The sequence below is a fragment of the Armigeres subalbatus genome, chromosome 3 (genome assembly GCF_024139115.2).
Source record: "Armigeres subalbatus isolate Guangzhou_Male chromosome 3, GZ_Asu_2, whole genome shotgun sequence".
Taxonomy (NCBI): domain Eukaryota; kingdom Metazoa; phylum Arthropoda; class Insecta; order Diptera; family Culicidae; genus Armigeres; species Armigeres subalbatus.
The window spans coordinates 293,646,129-293,666,168 of record NC_085141.1 but is presented as its reverse complement, the minus strand read 5'-3'; the positions used below and the strand labels follow the sequence as shown (position 1 = coordinate 293,666,168).

At 39.7% G+C, this 20,040-nt stretch overlaps 2 protein-coding genes across 2 annotated transcripts in view; one reads left to right on the top strand and one right to left on the bottom strand.

The window, feature by feature from the left end:
- The window catches only part of LOC134224861 (protein rotatin homolog), a 21,965-nt gene extending 14,769 nt beyond the window's left edge, over positions 1 to 7,196 (top strand). Inside the window, exons 8-9 of the mRNA XM_062704499.1 lie at positions 5,592 to 6,669; positions 6,749 to 7,196. Coding sequence (XP_062560483.1) covers positions 5,592 to 6,669; positions 6,749 to 7,112 — 1,442 coding nt within the window. The 3' untranslated portion in view covers positions 7,113 to 7,196. The remainder of the gene's footprint in view (positions 1 to 5,591; positions 6,670 to 6,748) is intronic.
- Positions 7,124 to 20,040, bottom strand: LOC134224862 (transferrin-like). Its single transcript, XM_062704500.1, has 6 exons — positions 19,806 to 20,040; positions 10,059 to 10,149; positions 9,549 to 9,970; positions 8,495 to 9,173; positions 8,277 to 8,425; positions 7,124 to 8,135 (listed from the first exon to the last, which is right to left on the bottom strand). The coding sequence occupies exons 1-6, from the start codon at positions 19,882 to 19,884 to the stop codon at positions 7,249 to 7,251; spliced, it is 2,307 nt and encodes a 768-aa protein (XP_062560484.1). The 5' UTR covers positions 19,885 to 20,040; the 3' UTR covers positions 7,124 to 7,248.

Sequence of the window (20,040 nt, the reverse complement as noted above, 5' to 3'; positions counted from 1 at the left end):
AAATAAAACCTAGTCAAAACCCCAGCGGAACCAAACCTGCAGTTAAACAAATATGAAGGTAACAGCAAAAATCCATACCGCGAGTTAATTGGTGGTTTGATGTACATAATAATGGGAACCAGACCTGATTTATGTTATATTGTTGGATATTTGGTTCGATTTCAAGATGCAGCTGGCGAACCACATTGGCAACAAGCAAAACGTGTTTTGAGATACTTGCAAGGAACTAAAACTATGAAACTAACTTACTACAAAATACACCATCAGCCTATTGTTCATGCCTTTGCTGATGCTGATTATGCAAGTGATGAATTATATAGAAAATGCGTTTCAGGATATTTACTGAAGGTTTATGGAAATACAATAATTTGGTCATCGGAGAAGCAGCAGTCTGTTGCGATGTCGTCAACAGAAGCAGAATATGTGGCCATGAGTGCCTGTTCCAGTGAAGCTATTTGGTGAGGGCTGTTGAACGATTTACTGCCAACGAAAACAATATTTCCAATACCAATTTCGGAGGATAATCAAGGTGCAATTGCTATGTCCAATCCCGAATAAACGAAACGAGTTAAGCACATTGATGTAAAATATAATTTTATCCGTGATGCTGTGAAACAAGAAAAAATCAAGATCAATTACGTGCCAACACACGATCAGGAGGATGATGCTGACCAAATCTTTGCCTTCAGCTATATATCAAGAATTTCGAAAAAGAATGGGTTTAGGGGCAATATGAGCCACTCTCATTTTGAGCTTATTGACAAGTTTTATCATGTAAAAGTGATATGATCTTTAAGAGGATGCTCCACATATGCATCAACGTGAAAACCGCATTAAAATTCAATTCAAACATGAAAATACACTTGAAAATGTAAATTTTCGCTGCATAGGCAAAATTATTATAAGATTTCAAGTTTATAAATAAGGTTTTGACCCAAAACTGGTTAAAATACAGGTCAAAAATACACCACAATCAAAAGATATATCAAAATTGAATATTGTACACACATATTTATATTGATACAAATCTGAATTTATCATAAAACTTTTTTTTTCCAAAACCAGTCTCTATGGGGCAATATGGGCATACCTGCATAGAACAAGATATCTGGCCTTAAAATGCGAACAAGTTAAAATTTCAGTAGTCAATTACAAGAATCTTATATATATAAAAATGAAATGGTCTGTGTTCGTTTCCGCATAACTCGAAAACGGCTGGATGGATTTTTTTCATTTCTTCAGCAGAAACATTCGTTATAGTTTCCGACGGGTTTATATGATATTTCCTAATGGGAAAATTACGAGTAAAGTTGAGCAAACCGTGAATAATTAAAATTGTGATTCCTATGCGAACTTTACATGGGCAGTTCGGAATGCACATTTTCGCCTACTATGCAGGACAACGTCTGCCGGGTCGACTAGTATTATTATATATGTAAGATTCATTACGGAAAAATTACAACAGCGCATTACTGCGATAGAAACAGAAAAAATGACCATTAACCAATATTGAAATGAGGCTGTTCGAACGGTGAAGAGTGGAAAATCAGTTCAGTCCGCTGTTGTGCAGTTTGTTTTATTTTATTTGGTATGGAATACTCACAACTGCTGTAGGAATATCATATTCTTCCATATTACGATAATTTTTTCGACTAAAAAACATTTTGGATGGGTGGCCCATACTGCCCCAAATGGTGGCTCATATTGCCCCGTATAGTCGGGAGCACACATTGAAATCAATACATTTTCAAAAGTGCATTCCAACAATTTCCAAACGCATTTTTCGTCATTCATCGACGTAATATGAAAGGTAACATTCTCTAGTATAAGTCAACTACATTTGAACGATGTTTTTTGAGCTTTTCAGTGCTTTTCGGAACGATCTCCTTATATGGCCCATATTGGCCCGATCACCCCTATTTTAATATTTCAAGCAAGTCAACAAGAGGGGGTGTTAAAAGCAATCGAAGGAGCTGTTGACTGTGCTATCACTATTCACTTGGTAACGTCTTCATCAAATCTTCTTTTTCTAATTGGCATTACATCCCCACACTAGGACAGAGCCGCCTCGCAGCTTAGTGTTCATTGAGCACTCCCCAGTTATTAACTGCGAGGTTTCTTAGCCAGGTTACCATTTTTGCATTCGTATATCATGAGGCTAACACGATGATACTTTTATGCCCAGGGAAGTCGAGACAATTTCCAATCCGAAAATTTGCCTAGACCGGCACCGGGAATCGAACCCAGCCACCCTCAGCATGGTCTTGCTTGTAGCCGCGCGTCTTACCGTACGGCTAAGGAGGGCCCCATTCATCATCGGGTCTTCATCAAAGATTGATTATTAATAAACAAGCTCTTCAACTGATCAGACGTGTTTTTTCATGGTTGTCTGCAACTCGCCATAGAATCTATATTTTCGCAGTAGTGACAAAATCTAACTTCATGTTTTTTGCGATGCCAGCACCATGGCAATGAGTGCTGTTGCTTACTTGAGAATAGTAAATGGTGAACGAGTCGATATTTCATTCGTCGCGTCCCGAGTACGAGTGACCACTGCCGAAGAGAAGAACCTGGATCTTTCACCACAAATGTCTGAAAAGGTGCTCGGGATGTGGTGGTACACCGATACAGATGTCTTTACCCACAAAGTGCCAACCGACCGCCAGGAACACGACATGTGGGAAGGTCGCCATCATCCAACAAAACAAGAGGTTTTGAGAGTCCTCATGACAATGTTTGACTCCCTCTGACTCATAGCACCGTTTCTAATCAGCGCCGTAGCGTGTGGTTGGCCGGGTTGGCCCCCGCCAAGGGCGCCAGCCCTCAGGGGGCGCCGAAATCAAGAAATATGGCATGAGAAACAGAACAATTCAATACCAAATTTTCAAAACGACTTATCTGGTTTTGTAAACCAGAAAAGTATGTGTGGCGGTGAAACAGCCTACGCCGTTCACTATACAAAAAGATATTCAATAGTTTCTGGATGATCAAAGTAGGCCTATAATGCGAACCACATTAATTAAACCATCAATTATTGATAGTCAAATTTATAGCAATCGAACAATGTGTTATCGGTCACATGAATTTAAATTTCAATGGCGTTAGGTGTTCCACGAGGCTCCCGCTGGCACACGGAAAGCAACTCAACTAAGTCTAATAATATATTTTCCATGATTCGAATAGATCCGATAGCGACTTCGACCATCAACCGATCCAGTGTTGATTTTTCTTGACTTGACGATCTTCTGAAATTTGCATAAGATTTGTCACGTTTTTCGAATACCTCTTCTCCGTGATGTACTTCCAAATACGCCAGTGTTCCACTTGTGCTAGGACGTTATGGGCAGTATGAGTTGTAAGAAATCATTAGTAAGTAAGTAAAGAACCTTCCACAATTTTTGTGATTTTTCAGTCTATTCTGGATGTTTGTACTAATTTCACACGAAGATCCAAAAATATCCATGACTCTGCAAAGTCCCATACATATTCCACCAATTTTTGCAAGTACTGAAAAAATGCTGAACAAATCAAAAAATATTTAGGGGGAATACCGCCGAATACTGCTTACTGTTTGAAGCACCTTCAATCCACTAAACTTTTTAATCTTAATTTTAGATGAGATTCAAAATGTTTGAATATAAATTATTACACATTTTTTTGACGTTGGACAACGTCTTACTCGAAGGTCCTGGGTGTCAAATCATAATCTAAAATTGGAGACCGTCAAAAAATCATGTAAGATTTTGATCGTTAATAGAGCCTTTATCTTTTGATGGATTTTGAAGGTTTATATATCGATCAACTCGGAAACTCTCCAGCAATTTATCGATTTCACTAAAACTCAAGATTGCTTACGATAAACTATTGAAATTTTCAATTCTTGTCAAATAAAGTGAAAAAATCAGCTCAAACCAATCCCGCTCGTGCATTCTCAACACGGACATCATAATGATGTAAGTTACTGGCATTTTACAGTGCCTGCCATGCGCGAGTCATTCACTATAAGCGCGTCGAACCGAACGGGACCGCTCCGGACCTAAATGAAATGAAGCGAGAAAACCGGAGGCATGGCACCGGAAAGCTGGCGGCGGCAAGACAGCGAAAAAAGACGATGACGATGGTGGCTGTAGTAACAACTACGGTAGCCAGCTGGCCCTGCGAGATCAGAAGAACATCGTCAAGCCCGACAACAGCCGAAGCGGAATCCACAATGGGAGTTTACGATATCTTCAAGCGCATCACAGCCGTACAATCACAAAACAAAATCACTTGGCGACGGCAGAAATAAAAATTGGAACAATGTCCTTACGTGGTCCAACGATTACCTTGCAGTCTGTCTTGTACACAACCCTTCTGATTTTTTTCCCTCATAGAACAGGGGCGCCCAAAAAAGATTTCGCCAAGGGCGCCGGGAATCCACGCTACGGCTCTGTTTCTAATATACCTAAAAATTCTGCTGCAGGAAATCTGGCGCAGCCGTACCCAGTGGGATGAGAAAATCGACCATGCCGCTAGAGGTAAATGGCGTAAGTGGCTACAAGTCCTCCCCGCACTTGAACAGGTCAAAGTACCTCGATGTTTCCAAACTACTCCTGGGTATGAAGAGGTACAACTGCCCACCTTCGTAGATGCGAGCAAGAACGGTATGGCGATACGATTCCGATTGACAAACGTAATATGCGGGCTGAACTCCGATCATCGTCGTTACACTCCTTTCGTAGCGAGTACTCAGTGAAATATTGGAAACGTCGGCACAGAATCAGTGTCGATGGGTCCCGTCCAAGATGAATATCGCAGATGACGGAACGAGTGGGAGAAGGAATGGAGAAGGAGCAGGAACGGAAGAATCGTGGTCGTCCCAATTACCCAAAGGCAGCAAGTCCGATATTGAGTTGAGTCCACATCTGCTAACCCACTTCACCATACCGGATCTAGCAATCAACGGTCACAGAATTATTTAATTGCTCAAAATATTCACTTTCCACATCAATGATAAATTTAGAAACGGCTATTTTGTTGGATATCCATTGAATAAAAATGAAAGTAATAGCTTTTGCGGATATTTTGATAAAGAAATGGCATTAGTATGGTGCATCAAATTGTTTTGTTTATCTCTTCCTGTACTTTATAATTTCTCACGATACATGATGAGCTTAAAGAGCGCAACAGATCTCATTTTTCTACAGGGAAACGTGGAAACTTATAGAATGAGAATTTTTGTTTGTAAATCAAAACTTGCATGCGACAGCTCTTTTCTCATGCTTTCTCGAAAAAAAAAATTCTGATGAGTGTTTGAAGGACGATACACCCCAACGACCACTTACAGAACCCCACAGAATGCTGCATAGATTCTGCTGGAGTGCACATTTCAAATAAGGCTAAAACACCTTTGCTTGGCGGGCTTTTAAGTAGAAGTTGTTAATAGGATCAAAAGTGCAATGGATATTAAGATTTTGATTAATTTTCAGAGGTGCTAAATTCAACTTGTAAACATTTTCTTTAACATTAATTTAATTTCAAATTTTTATCTACGCTTATTATCTATCAAATCATTATCGCCCGTTTTATTATTCTTATTATTTTTTTTTCAGAATATCAAATAGCTTGCCTTCGGTTTCTCACACTGCTAACGCTATCGTCAGAATCTAATTCAACATCAACCGTTGAATTCCCATCCTTTCTTAGCCTAATGGAAAACGTTCCTATCGATCTGAAATCCGATTTTCCTACGGAAACAATTCAAACAAAAACCGGACAAAAGTTCCGTCACCTGTCCGACAATTTCGACGATGACGATCGTGAGAACCAAGATCCCAATGGATTAAACAAACGTCGAACTCTGCCAGTGAAGCAAAATGAAATAGCCTCTCTTCAAACTGGAAGCGACTGCATTTTTGCCGCCCTGATAGAACAGTTCCAAATCGCATGTCTGAAGGACAAACCGGAGAATGGTGCCCTGGTGTCGACCCTGCAGAAACGAACTCTGTTCTCCGCAATTCAGGTGATGCTGCGCCAGTCGGAAAGGGCACGCAAAGTAGCTCGCTCCAGACAATTCCTAGAAATGTTACTCGATCGTTTGGAAGCGATCTACATTGGCATTGGAACAAATTATGAACAATTCATTAAGAAATATGGAGACGGACGGAAGGGTCCAGTCGTGGAAGAACTTACATTAATAGCAGGAATTGTATCGGCTTGGTTTATTCAGGACATTCTGATCCATCAGGCCAATATCAACCACATCTGCCGACTTTTCCTACAATATTGGCCGTGGATCAGAAGCAATCGAGAGCTGGAAGTTGCATTTATGAAGGCGTTGGTAAGCCTTACCGAAAACTCGATCGTGGTGTGTAAGAGTATGTGCATACCTCATGCAGAACACCCCCATGCTATCCTGAAATTGACAATTGCTACCGTCACGGCTGAAACAGGCAAAGTGAAAGGTCCGAAAACCGAGCTAACTTTGCTGCGCCTATGCTTGAGGGTTTTAATGAACTGCTGCTCTTGCCACGAAGGTCGTGTAACGATCACCAAGCTCAACGTTCTGGACAATGTGAGCAAGCTGCATCCGGTAGTTACGAAGCTGCAGAAACCCTGGATCATGGTTACTAAGCTGTGGTTGGAGTTCTGGGAACTCTATAGTCGCCATAACGACGTTAGCGAAGTCAAGTATGTTACATAATAGGATAACCATTCGAACTTGAACATGAAGTTCATAACCGAGAATCCTTTTTTTTTTCCTTTTTAGACATCTGACAGTATTAGGAGCTCTAATTCGTAAATCTACGCCCGAATTACGCCACTTTTCGTTAGAGATTTTGCGAAACATGTCGTTTGTCAGTAGCAACAGGCCAGCATTGTTAGCCTCCCAGGACTACATGTACGCGCTGAAATCTGTCCTGGACGGTTCAGACGCGACCGAGCAGCTACTTGTGGTAAGTTCTATATGGAAAATAGTCGCCAACAATTTCAAAGGCAAGGCGGCTATCAAGAGCAGCCCAATTCCGCGAAGGTTAAGCGCATTGCTCAGGCAGCGTTCTTTGCTAGAACGTTGTGAAGATGATGATCTCTTTAATGTACTTACCATTGTGGTAAATCTCTTAAATGCATAACACACACAATCTAGGGACGTATTTAAATTTATTCGCGCTTATGTTGAAAAAAAATAGAAATGTACAACTAAATGAATTTAAAAAATGCTTTGTGAAAATTTGCGAAAGAACCGCCTTGAGTCCTCATTTTTCTGACTTAACCTCGAATGATGCTATAGACAGCGATAGCTAGTGCCATGAAAATATTAATGGTTAAAATAGCACCCTTATTCGGATCAACGGTTGTGGTGCTGATGCCTGCGTTTGTACAATCTTCGACGTTCTCGAACAGTCTGATGTAGCTCTGAACTGCGTGGCCCAACTCGGCGTGTTGTGGAGAGACCAGTCCCAGCGCGGAATCCTCAAACAGGAGATTCTTTAGTCCCCCATAGATGTTGTACATTCTGAAGTCCGGATCATTCTGCAAATATATATCCAGCGAGCTCAGAGCGTTGATGATGCCTGTAGTCTTGGATGACTGACGCCGCACCACAATTTCGCCGTCGACAATCGTCGTAAGGTAGCAATCTTCGTCAACCTGGAACCCAGTGTAAGCAGCCAACGATCCATTCCTGCATAAAACTCGGTAGTCATTGGGAGTAATATTTAGTGCTCGGGCGTGCTCGGCTAAGTTTTGAACCTCTATAATAGCTACTTCGCCCTGTGTAACGAGACAGTTCAGTGCACCACGTGTTCCGTAGAATGGGTTGTGTTCGTTAGCAGCGCAATCAACATTCCGTTCAACAGTCACTTCTACGTCCATCTTGCCCTCAATCTCCGATGGTTGATCTTCCAGATCATCTGGCAAGGCGGTAGAGTCCTCACCCTCTTCGATAGTTTTGGATGCAACTGGTACAGGCCGAACCGGAACTTGGCACAGCGAGCAAAGCGATTCAGGATTCTCACCGTTAGGATCGTGCAAACTGTCGCGAGAGCCGGGGGCGCATGATTCACCGAAGAACTCTCCCAACAGACGCCCGTAGTCGCATTCATGTTGACCGAAGATGCCACGGTTTTTACCCACATTGATGAAGGCAATCGATGCTGCAATAAGAAAACGTATTGTAAGTTAGGTGATACCTAAGACATCGACCACATCGAACAGATATGCCGGGAGGAAAAAACGTTGAATATCAGCAGGGTAATCACCCAGATACAATTGAGAGATTAAAATATTTTACTCACCGATTCCGCCGAACTCCGGAATGCAGGCTTTGGCATTTCGTAGATTTTCGAACCGAGTGAAACGACTTTCAGCCCGCACCAACACCACAACAGATGAGTACTTCTCTTTCTCCGTTTCCTGGAACATTGCTGCCGTTAGGTTGAAAGGGCTGTAATTTTGAAAAACAAACACATTAGATTTATTGGTATTCCCATGAAACCCCTGTTAGTCTACTCACTGTCTAGCAAGATAACCAAAATTTGAATCAATTCCGGTGAAATCCGCGCGGTTGTTAGCGATTTCGTTCAAACAGGACATCCGGCTGGTAGTAGGATCGATACATTCGATGGTCGGAAAAATTCCACTCGTCAGGGCAGCTGTCCTCACAACGTCGCATTTGTCCTTCTCTTCCGGGGAAGTTGTACACCACCGGGCCGTAGTTTGGCACAGGTCCGACGGAATCGGCAGCTGACGGTATGGGCGCAGATAATCGACCGGAGCTTGAATGGATCCGACGGAAACAGCAGTGCGACTGTCTTGGGTAATAATTTCCTGGATAGCTTGTTCCCAGTTGGAGGTTGATGGCGGTCGGAGCCAACGGTCAATGCGGGAGGAAATTTCGACAGCACGACTGGCCGTCGATATGATTACCGGCCATGGTTGTGTCAACCATGAGCATGGGCTATTGTTTCCGATGATGGCCTCAATCGTTCCATTGGGGCACAAAAAGCCGTAGCTGTTGATTATGTCGCTGTTGGCATCGAAAAATTCGATGGCGTCCTGCTGAGATACATAGGTGACATCTCCTCCGGATCGGAGGCAGTTCAGAGCAGCCCGATGGTTGGATGTAGTGGATGTGTCGTATGTGCATTCGTTGGAATTTTGACACAATTCGCAGAGATTCGAGTATTTTGATTCTGTTTGAATAATGGATAGGATAGGGTGTATTATAAAATTGTCAAGGCTATCTAAAACAGCGTTGTTGAAGGTCATTTGGATGTCGTTTAGCTGATTTGTCGAACAGTCTATTTCATGTATGATATCTAATGAACCTATAACATGCCATGACGCTTGAACAGTCCTTATCTTACAGTAATGTGAGGTATGAGAGAGATTTATTCAAGAAATGAAACGTGTCATTTGATATTTTCTGAAAACAATACTCATTTGTCATTACAAGGTCGTCATTCATCTTGAATAGATATCTAGTTTTTGAAAAGGTTCTCGGAAAATCAGTCAAATAAATATTAACGACATTCCAAATTACAAAATTGATTTTTAATTGCACTCACTCAAGTTGGCATCATCTTGGGGGACGTTGGACCACTTTCCGGGTCGACAAGCCGACTGGAAGAAGTTAGACAAGCCGGCCGTTTCTATTTCCGCCGCATTATCCAGATCCGCACAGTAAGCCGGTGCAACCAATCGTTCAAAGTACTTCAGGAATCTCTCGCTCCATCGTTGCTGCCGCCCGTAGTGTAGCCCAGGATGGCAGAACTTTTTATTACGTAGTCCCTCCAGTCCTCCTTGATGCTGAGCGGACACAACGACCACCGAGCGGAAGTCCACAACTTCTCGAGTTCGATCGTTGTGGCGAAGTTCCTTCACAACGGTCAAGCCATCCCATCCGAGCGCAGCCAATTGGAGCATGCTTTCAGCACTGAATACACCCATGTCGGCCGTGCCATTACGAATCCGTTGTGCACATTCGATACTACGGAGTTAGTTAGTAAGAAACATATTAGTCATGCTTTAGACACTTGTTTGGGATTGGGATATTGTGTAAGGTGCTTGACTCATACCTGTCTTGAACTGTGACACACACCACTTCCGGATTACCCCTCTGTAGTTGTAGGCACTGTTCGGAGAATTTGGTGGTAGCGCATATTCTGTCTGTAATTGTAAAGAAGGGTGATTACATTTGTAGAGCGAAATGGAACTTGGGTGTGGGGTTAAACAATAATCAAGTGTATGGATCTTATCTTATCAAAAAATGTATGAAATTTGAAAAAGTACACTGCGGCAATGGCCCGACACGATAGTCACACACTTTGTTTATTGACATCGCAACCCCTACCGAGGATGTTGCCATCTCATTGCTTAGTGTTTATCGAGCATTTCTACAGTTTTAATAAATGCGGGGTTTTTATAACTCATCAATTATGCTTTCGTGTAGTCGTATATTCGTTACTAAATCGATTGGCGTGAAATACTCTAGTTTCTAGTTTATAAAAATAATTTGTAAATCTTAAAATCGCTTTTCTGTCCTAAATTTAAATAATATATAATAAACAATAAACATTCAGCAAGATTTCACTAAATTATTTCCCTTTAGGTATCACATTAAATTTTATTTTATTCTTAATTGGAAATGGTCATAGTTGTCAACCGTCTGGTTCTGGCGCTCAAACTGATATGTCCCCTTCTACAGGTTCCCTTGGGGCAATCCGAAGGTCCGATTTGTCAATGGTAGATACATTTTATATTCATGATTGGCTTCCTGAATGGAAACCGCGAAGATAGAGACGTCGAATGTCTGGTTTGGCGCCAAAACTGATATGTTTGTTTCTACAGTTTTTTTTTTATTATTAACATATTTGAAGAACTAATTTACCACAAATTCACGGATCTGAATCTAAATTCAGGAAACCCGGAGTATGTCTAGAATCCGATGGCCATAGTCGGTTACACAAACATACCATAAAACTACATTTCAGTTCAGGCATCCCTGAATTGTCAAAATCGGATGATAATTGAAAGAGTTACAACATATTTTATTTAAACCAAAATTTGCGTATAATTTCCCAATTATTATTTAGAATTTGAGACCTAAGTCCTTCCAAAAATTTCCGAAGACATGTTTATAAATACTCTTTTAGAGTTATGTATATTTTTATAATTTTAATTAGTCTCGACTAATGAGATTTTCCTAAAAATCCATCAGAACTTATTTCTCAAACTATTATTTCTCAAACTATTTCTCAAATATTATGGTAAGCGTCGATTTTTTTTTCCAAAACCACAAACTTTTTGAGTTTTTGAAAGTTATTCTAGCAATTCCCCTTTGGACAACTTCGTTGTGCTGGGCAACATGCTCCAATGCGTGATTGGGTGGCAGCAAATTAGCACAAGGATGTGCAAGCTGAGGATAAAAAGCTGTTTCTTCAACTATAGCATCATCAACGTGCACCGGCCACACGAAGGGCAACCCGATGACGTCAAAATAGTCATCGGTGACATAAACGCTCAGGTAGGAAGGGAGGAAATGTACAGTCTGCATTACGTATCGAATGACAACGACCAACGATGCATACACTTTGCATCACCACGCGGAATGGTAGGACATAGTAATTGATCTAGAAGCGGCGCACTTGAATGGCGATGATGTGGTAGAAAACGATGGTGGTAGGGTTACGAATCTGGGAGCACGCGAACAGGACGAGACATACGTTTTTCAGCTGCGTTGTTCCAGGTAAACCAGAAGGAAATTGGCCTGCTGAAAAGCAGAAAAACCCCTGGGGTTGACAAACTATCGAGAAAGCTTCTGGCACTGACTACCAAGAGGTGGTGAGACACTGACTACAACACTGCATGGAGTAATTAACAAGATTTGGGAGGCGCGGAATTTCTGCAACAGGAGTGGATTGCAGTTGTCACATTGTTGAACGCTGCCGTAGCCAGAATATCGAACAGTTCCGGTGAAAATGATTCTCGGCAATGATTTTACGGACACAAAAAAGTTTCCTAGACCTAACACCCAATATGTACGTGAAAATCAAATCTGTATATTTATGTAAATATTATATTCAATAAACATTTTATAACAGCTTTGTAGCTGACCATTGACAAATTAATTTGTCTGTCTGCTGAAAGACTCGGCGAATTCTGGAACCTCCCGCAACTGTATAATATTTTGGTGTATACAATTTCGGAAAATTTTAATACAACCATTGTATAAAAACCGCTACTGTTCCTCATCGTAATCGACGAGATTCTGGCAGGTGCGATTCACCGTGAATCAAACCGCGGGCGGCTATGGCAGTCTATAACTATGGAGCACCTTCAAATTGACTGATGACGTTGCACTCCTTGCTAAACGGCGCTCTGCTATGCAGTGTAAGCTCAAACACCCTGCCGAGCGCTCCTCTTCGGCAGATTTAGTCATCAACGTCAACAAAACCAAATCGATGGATGTAAACGCCGCGACCCCTTCCAGTTTCACAGTAGCCGGGCATCAGTGGAGAATGTTAAAAGCTTCCAATATCTTGGTAGTCAAATGGCGTTCTGAGGGAGGTACCAAGATCGACATAGGCGCAAGGAATAAGAAAGCAAGGGCTCTCTTTGCGAGTTTAAGAAATATCTGGGAAAACAGGCAGATAAGTGAACGCACAAAAATCCAAATTTTCAACTGCAACGTGAAACCTGTGCTGGTATACGCTAGCAAAACATGGTGTGTATCAGTGGAGAAAACTCAACGGCTGCAGGTGCTCATAAACAGATACCTGCAATACAAAATTCGTGCCTGGTGGCCTCACAACTGAATCTCAGACAACGAGCTCCATCGTCGTTTTCACCAGAGGCTGAACGGAAGTGGGGCTGAGTCGGCCACACCTTACGTAGCGGCGGAAACGAAATATGTAAACAAGCATTAGACAACCCAGCGGGACATCGCAGCATAAATACACATACCCAGTGGCTCATGGCGGTGAAGCCTCAATAAAGAAATAAAAGGAGTCTATCGAAATCTAATCTTGCAACAGGTTAAAGCGATAGCCGTACATCGCTTAGGATGGAGATCTTTCAAGTCAGCCCTTTGCATTACCGTGGTTGTACAGGACCCATAAGTAAGTAAGTATGCGAATTATAGTAAAATCATCAAACTCCGAAAATTATTGAGTTGATTCATCGTTATCATAGCAACCGATGACGTTGAACGCAATCAACTTTATCGGCGATAACGATAAATTAACAGCCAAGGCTAGACTCTACACCCAAAACTGAAAGTATGCTCTTTTGCGAGAAAATGGGACTACCCACAAAAGTAGTAAATGTGATGAATAAAACCCTGATTAATCCACCTAGCGGTGTTAGTGCCTTTCTCGTGCAAAAAAATACTGAAAAATTTGAGTGATTGGTTTGTAGCGTATTTTGAGCATTATAAATACTATTTTGGCCATAACTTCTTATTTTATAGTTTAATCTGGCCAATTTTCAATAGCAAGCAATGGGACAGCATTCCACGTCGTATAGAACCTGTTGCGAGTAATTCGACCTATGCTCCAAAAAAGTTTCAAAAAGTGTATACAAAATTTTGTACACATACACACATACAGACATCATCTCAATTCGTCGAACTGAGTCGATTGTTATATTACATCGCCGAGTTTTGTTTTGAAGTGATCATATAGCCTTTACGTCGTATACTTAGTATACGAGAAAGGCAAAAATCACAAGTTTTACTCATTTTCCTGTTTTTATGCATAAAGGTTAATCATTTGTGAATAAAAGATAGTCAAAATTGTGTATATTATTTATTCTTTTTTGTTTGTAGTCCCATTCTCCCACGAAAGAGCACTATAATTCAAAGTAATAATTGAATACTTTATAGTCAAAAGAGCTCTTTTAAACTTTTTTTTAGCGGTGAAAGGAGTACACTTTCACTCTTATTCAACAGAAATAATTATACACTCAACCAGTGGTTGGCAGATTTTAATACAATTCTGCATATGAACCATACAGAAACTGTATAATAATTTGGCATATACAATTTCGGAAGATTTTAATACATTTTTTGTATTAAAATAATGCAGATTTGTATAAAAAGCTTACCATCTTTTTACGCGACGGTGCCATAATGCTTTGAATACCCCTTTCGACATATGCCGTGTCCACCATAATTTATTTATAGAGCAATCTTAGCAACCTGTGATTTGTTAGAATTTCATATCAAAACATAAATCTGTCATAATTTTGCTAGCAATTTGAGAATGTTCCTGAATGGTTAAATTTTGTGATTTATTTATATTTTTTGCCTTTCTTGTATACTAAATATACGTAAAGGCTATATGATCACTCCAAAACCAAGCTTTTGATAGAAAGCTCGAAGACCCATAGTGTTATATACCAATGGACTCAGCTCGACGAATCGAGGTGATGTCTGTTTGTGTGTATGTATGTATGTGTGTGTATGTGTACAAAATTTTGTAGACACACTATTTGGAACTTAGCATTGGCCGAATTACTCGCAACAAGTTCCATTCGACTGAGAATCTTGTCCCATTGTTTGCTATTGAAAATTGGCCAGATTGGACTATAGGATCAGAAGTTATGGCCAAAATACTATTTTCTATGCGCAAAACACGCTAAAAAGCACACACTCATATTTTTTAGAATTTTTTTGCACGAGAAAGGCACCAACATCGCTAGGTGGATTAATCAGGGTTTTTATTTCACGTTTTAGGTTTCCAAATGAATATGAGGTGCGGTGATGCGCGCTTCTTGGGCAATGAAAAGCTAAATCAAATGGATTTTTTAATATCTAGCTTTACATACCGCAGTAAATCTCAGAACGATTGCCTAACGCATCATTGCCATTGAGAACTCAAATTTAAACAGATCGTACAATCTTGAATGTTCCGGATCTTACGAAGTGGAGGGTCACCATGTTGGATAATGGCTATCAAAAATGAATTCAACCAGTAATGTGTCGCTCTTTTAAGTCGATTCAATTGATTAAAGCCCACACGGCTCTTAAACCATCATTATTGATTATATTTTAACTTCAAGCCATATATACATATATCAAAAGTTTAATTTTCATCTTTTCAAAAATTCAATCAACGAGAAAGGCAAAAATTAGAGTAACAACGCTCAGGAAAGTGGATGACCACAATTCTCGGAATTGTATTCTTATGCTTGAGCCTAAAACTATGAAAAAATAAAAGGGGCAATTGAAATGAATTCAAGGTTCCTAGCTACTCATTTTCTCAAAACTCAAAACTTGCAAACCGACATTACGAAACGTCCTAATAGTAATGCCAGCCTGATTAGTACAGGGTGGCCACTGAAAATCGATTTTCAAATTCCCGATTTTTTCCCGCTTTTCCCGATAAGTTTTGTCAAATTTTCCTGGTTTTTATTTAACTTAAAAAAACATTGTAAGAGTTTTTTAACTTCAACTAGGTGTTTATTTTCTGATCAAACCAGAGGTCAGTTTTATATTGAAGCAACTGATGATTTGTATCGAACATTAAATTACCAACAACGTGTTATGCAAAAGTAGGCAAAAGCAGCAAATTTTGCGCTTCGTGGCCATGAAGTTTTAATGTCAACCGGCATTTATCAAAACGGTAATACAACATAAACCCCTACAATGGTTACAACGGTTTGATTCTTTTTTTAGTTGCAAAACTTTCGTAAGTTTCTATCAGAGCCAATGAATATTGCTCGCCAGTCTTGTGTAGTTCTTCCTTCTTAGAGCAAAACTAAATATTTTTAGTGTCCCGCTCTCGGTTTGATCTTATTCAGACTATTTCAAAGAATACCTTCCTGTGTAACTGATAAAGCTTATCATATTTTGGCAAAATTATATGAGGAAACACACCATTTTCTTTTATAAAGTAAATCGAATAAAATCGATGTTTTTAACTTAGAGAACTTAGCAATACAGTAAATAAAGCAGTGTTCTAAAAATCCACAAAATCATAAAACCGGCACAGTAGACTTTCTACATCTCGATGAAACACCAAAGGGGTAAATATGTAAATAGAAATACTACAATAAGAGATCGGCGAAGACGCCATCTTGTTTCCAATCGAACCGTCAAAAGCGGTTCCAATTCGACTTGTTTACTTTGTGCTTCCATAAGAAGCAAGCAAAAAGTTCAAGTGCTGCCAGTATAATTTAAACGATTGCATGCATTTTCATACGTTGCCATTTCGTCAGTTTTTCACTCCGCCGGTCTCTGGTTATAGGGTTGCTATATGTAAACATCGCGTGATATTTCTCATTGAAAATTAGAAATTGCAGTACTGATCTTAACAATGACAGCTTGTGATGCTGAAATTTTTTAAAGATATTTCAGATAAGGTAAAAAAAATGATTTGTAGAATTTTTAAATATAATTCTAAACAACACTTGAGCATATGTTAAAATATATATTACTAGGCGAACCTGTCCGATCCCGCTCGGGTTTCTCGATCATTTAGTTGATTGAAGCGTCGAACTCAAGATTGGTTTCAATTCGCCATTTTTTTCGAATTCTGTGCAGTTGATACAAAAAAATAGAGGAACATTATCTGAAACGAGCTTGGACATTGGAAGAATAACTTAAAGTTGAATACATCCATGAATATTTCGATATTCGATTCTATGCGTACCTCATAACATAATATTTATGATATATGTCACTCGAAATTGATGTCAAAATGATCTAGTAACAACACAAACTGGATTTGGGATAAAGATCCACCTTATTTTTTTTGTTTATCATACACACCATGTTATAAAATCAAATAATTCAGTTAAAATGCGACTGATTAATAAACATTAAATAGTAATTATTTTCATTACATCATCTTCATTAAAAATTTCGAAGAGTTTTGAAGGTAACTTGACGAAAATTATTTTTTCCCGGTACATGTTCTGAATTCCCGGTTTTTCCCGCTTTTTTTCCCGGTGACTTCAATTTCCCGTCTTTTTCCCGCTTTTCCCGTTTTTCCCGGTTCGGTGGCCACCCTGTTAGTAGTGCTAGAAGCGATGGGAGGTATTCTTGATCCTACGAGAAACCTTCAGAGCAGTTTCCGGGCTAACCATCGTTCGGTGTATTACCCGTTGGCAATCGTTGCCTTTTTGCTAAATATCAATTATGACAGAAATTGAAATTAATTGCGGAAAACCTAAAATGTAGAAAATCATTTTATAAAAACATCTGAACAAATCATTTACCGTGAATTTTTAGGTATCATAAACATATCTCGCACTTAGTTTCTCTTAGTTTTAGGGGCGTAACTGTATTGATCGATTTCTCTTCGTCGATATTTTCTTTTTATTATTGTACCGAATTGCGCTGGTTTATCGATGATTTAATGGTTTGGTGTGATAAAGGATGATTGTATATTGCACCAGAATCAATAATAACGGTTGTAGCTTTTGAAACAATTGAGTAAAAAATAAAAAATCGATTAAGAGAAATCGATCAATACAGTTACGCCCCTATGAAACTAAGCGCGAGATATGCAAATTATTGACCGATAGGAAAACAAGTACATATTCAAAGGCTACTACGATATAATTTTAAAATCTGTACACAGCATATGTCATTGTTGAATCACCCCTTATCAAGTTTATGGCTAGCATAAAAAGCTGGATATGCCAAGATTGTATACCTACAATGATTGCCAGATTTGTTTTTTTGGGAGTACCAACAGTAATTCTAAAACCAACGATGCATCAAGGGTCAAAGTTCTACTGACTAGTGTCACCAGGGCCGGATTTAGCCGAAAGGGGGCCCGGGGCCGACAGCTGGTGGGGGCCCCAAAATGTACATAAAAGGTTGGTTTTGGTACATAAGATTTGTGGGGGCCCGGGGCCACGGCCCCCCCGGCCCCGCCATAAATCCGGCCCTGAGTGTCACTCATATTTCATCTGCAAAATTATGTTCAGTCGAATTTGGAAGGCAATCAGGGCGTTATCATGTACTCCGTTCTACATTTACCAGCTCTGTTATAGGTCTTATCGAGTATTATCAATACAACAGTGTTTTTTATAGGCCTTTGTTATCGGTATAAATATTTATCAGTTTTTAACTCATTGTAAAATTCAATTATCAGTTTAACGTAATTCATTTTTTGCATAACGTACAGTGTAGCTAATCAGCTATGCGACACGCCGATAGCCTCATGCGAAATTTTAAAGAAAGTATCTGTCAGACTCAGTAGATTCACAAGAGTGCATAGGATTGTAATCTCCGCATAACTTAAAAACGGCTAGATGCATTTTCATCATTTCACCAGTAAATCTGTTCGTTTTGACTTACGATGGGTTCATAAGATATTTTTTTGTGAAAATCGCGACTAAAACTGAGAAAATCGTGAAAAACTAAAATTACACTGATAGGCATAATAAAGTGTCTACTTGCTGTTTTTCATACAAAATGGTCAACTTTGGAGCTCTAGTTGCCCGTGAACCGATTTTGCACCCGTAATGCTGGGTAGACACCTTTGCGTGGTGTATTACGGTGTAAAATCTACCACGGTCATATTGTCAGCTACAGGCAAATCCAGACCCAAAGAATACCTTCCCCAATATCCAACTCCGTGGTACTTATGAGGGTGTCGCTGAGTCGGGGGCCTCTCGTTAAGTAAGTACTACACCAACACTTCCTTCCCCTCCCAAGTTACGGTGAAGATGGGCGTGGCCAGGAGTAGTAATCCTCATGCTTTTGTGATTTTTATCCTAGATTGAAATCAAGGACCACACCCACCTTGATTTCCGATAGCAATCTGAATAAGGATTTCAAAAGAAAAACATGAGTATCACTAGTGTCCAATCTACGAAGTACACCGTAACTATGCTATGCTATGCTGCTATGCTATGCTAGTTGCCCGTGAACCGATTTTGCTGAAAACATGATCAGATCCCAGTAGTAACTTGAATTTTACTATGTATATCCAACCATGGTTTGAACCAAATGGCGAGTTTCAGATGAGCCGTCAAAACAAAGTTGATTTATTTCATTAAAGGGGCATGTTAAAACTGCGATTTCTAGTTTATATGGCCAAGTTCCAGTTGGAATATAGAGCCATAGATGAAGATCGACCATATTAATTCACAGGGTAAAAAAATATTGCGGTAGGTAATACAAAAATGATTTTTGTAGCAATAAATTATTTTTTTAATATTTTGAGTTCTATAGGTTGTGGACTGATGACATGTTCAGCAAAAATGCGTATTTTGGCAATACAAAGCAGTTTGCTGAAGATACCAGTACACTAAGAGTTGTAGTTTTTTTTAGATATTTGAAAAACTTTTTTTTGCATCATTTTGGTATCATCGCAATATTTTTTTAGCCTGGTAATCAATATAGTCGAAGCTTAGGTATGGTAAAATTCAAGTTACATCTGAGCTCTGGTCAAATTTTCAGCAAAATCGGTTCACGAGCAACCGAGATCTAGAGCTCCCAAGTTGACCATTTTGTATGAAAAATGCCAAGTGGGCACTTAATTATGCCGGCAGTGTAAGATTCGTATACGAATATATTCCCATATATGGGAATTTTGCATAGGTAGTTTGAGTTGACAACTTGCATTCTCGCCTACTATGCAGAACAACGCCTGCTGGATGAACTAATTTAGAATATTTTTTCAACACTTTATATATTTTTTATCACAGTGCTATTTATTTTCAAACTTGCCGGTCACATGGTGTATATTAAGCTCATATTGATTATCTGAATGCAAGCGTCAGTCATTATTGCATCGAACAACTTATGCCAAACCGCACCCATTTTCGTCCATATCATATCCACCCGAACACGTTTAATCACTTACCAACTGATTGGCCGGTAACTACATTTAAAACACAAAGTCCAATGAGTACTATCACTTCCGCACTGATTGTCCGCGCCATTTTGGTTTATTCCACTATAGATTACTAGTTCTGCTTTATGATAATCAATCAATCCTGCTGACTTTTAACAGTTTTTTGCACTTCACACTGTCATTGCTGCTATTACACAGAGGATGTTGCTTCCAATATGGAACGCCCAACTGAACTGGCAGTTTC

Bases quoted from the DNA above. Each gene is read 5' to 3' on its own strand.
- LOC134224862 (XM_062704500.1), bottom strand. From the start codon at position 19,884: ATGGCGCGGACAATCAGTGCGGAAGTGATAGTACTCATTGGACTTTGT. The intron at 9,971-10,058 runs GTATGAGTCAAG...CTAACTCCGTAG, and splicing joins TGTGTCACAGTTCAAGACAG to TATCGAATGTGCACAACGGA. The intron at 8,136-8,276 runs GTGAGTAAAATA...TTCTTATTGCAG, and splicing joins TCCGGAGTTCGGCGGAATCG to CATCGATTGCCTTCATCAAT.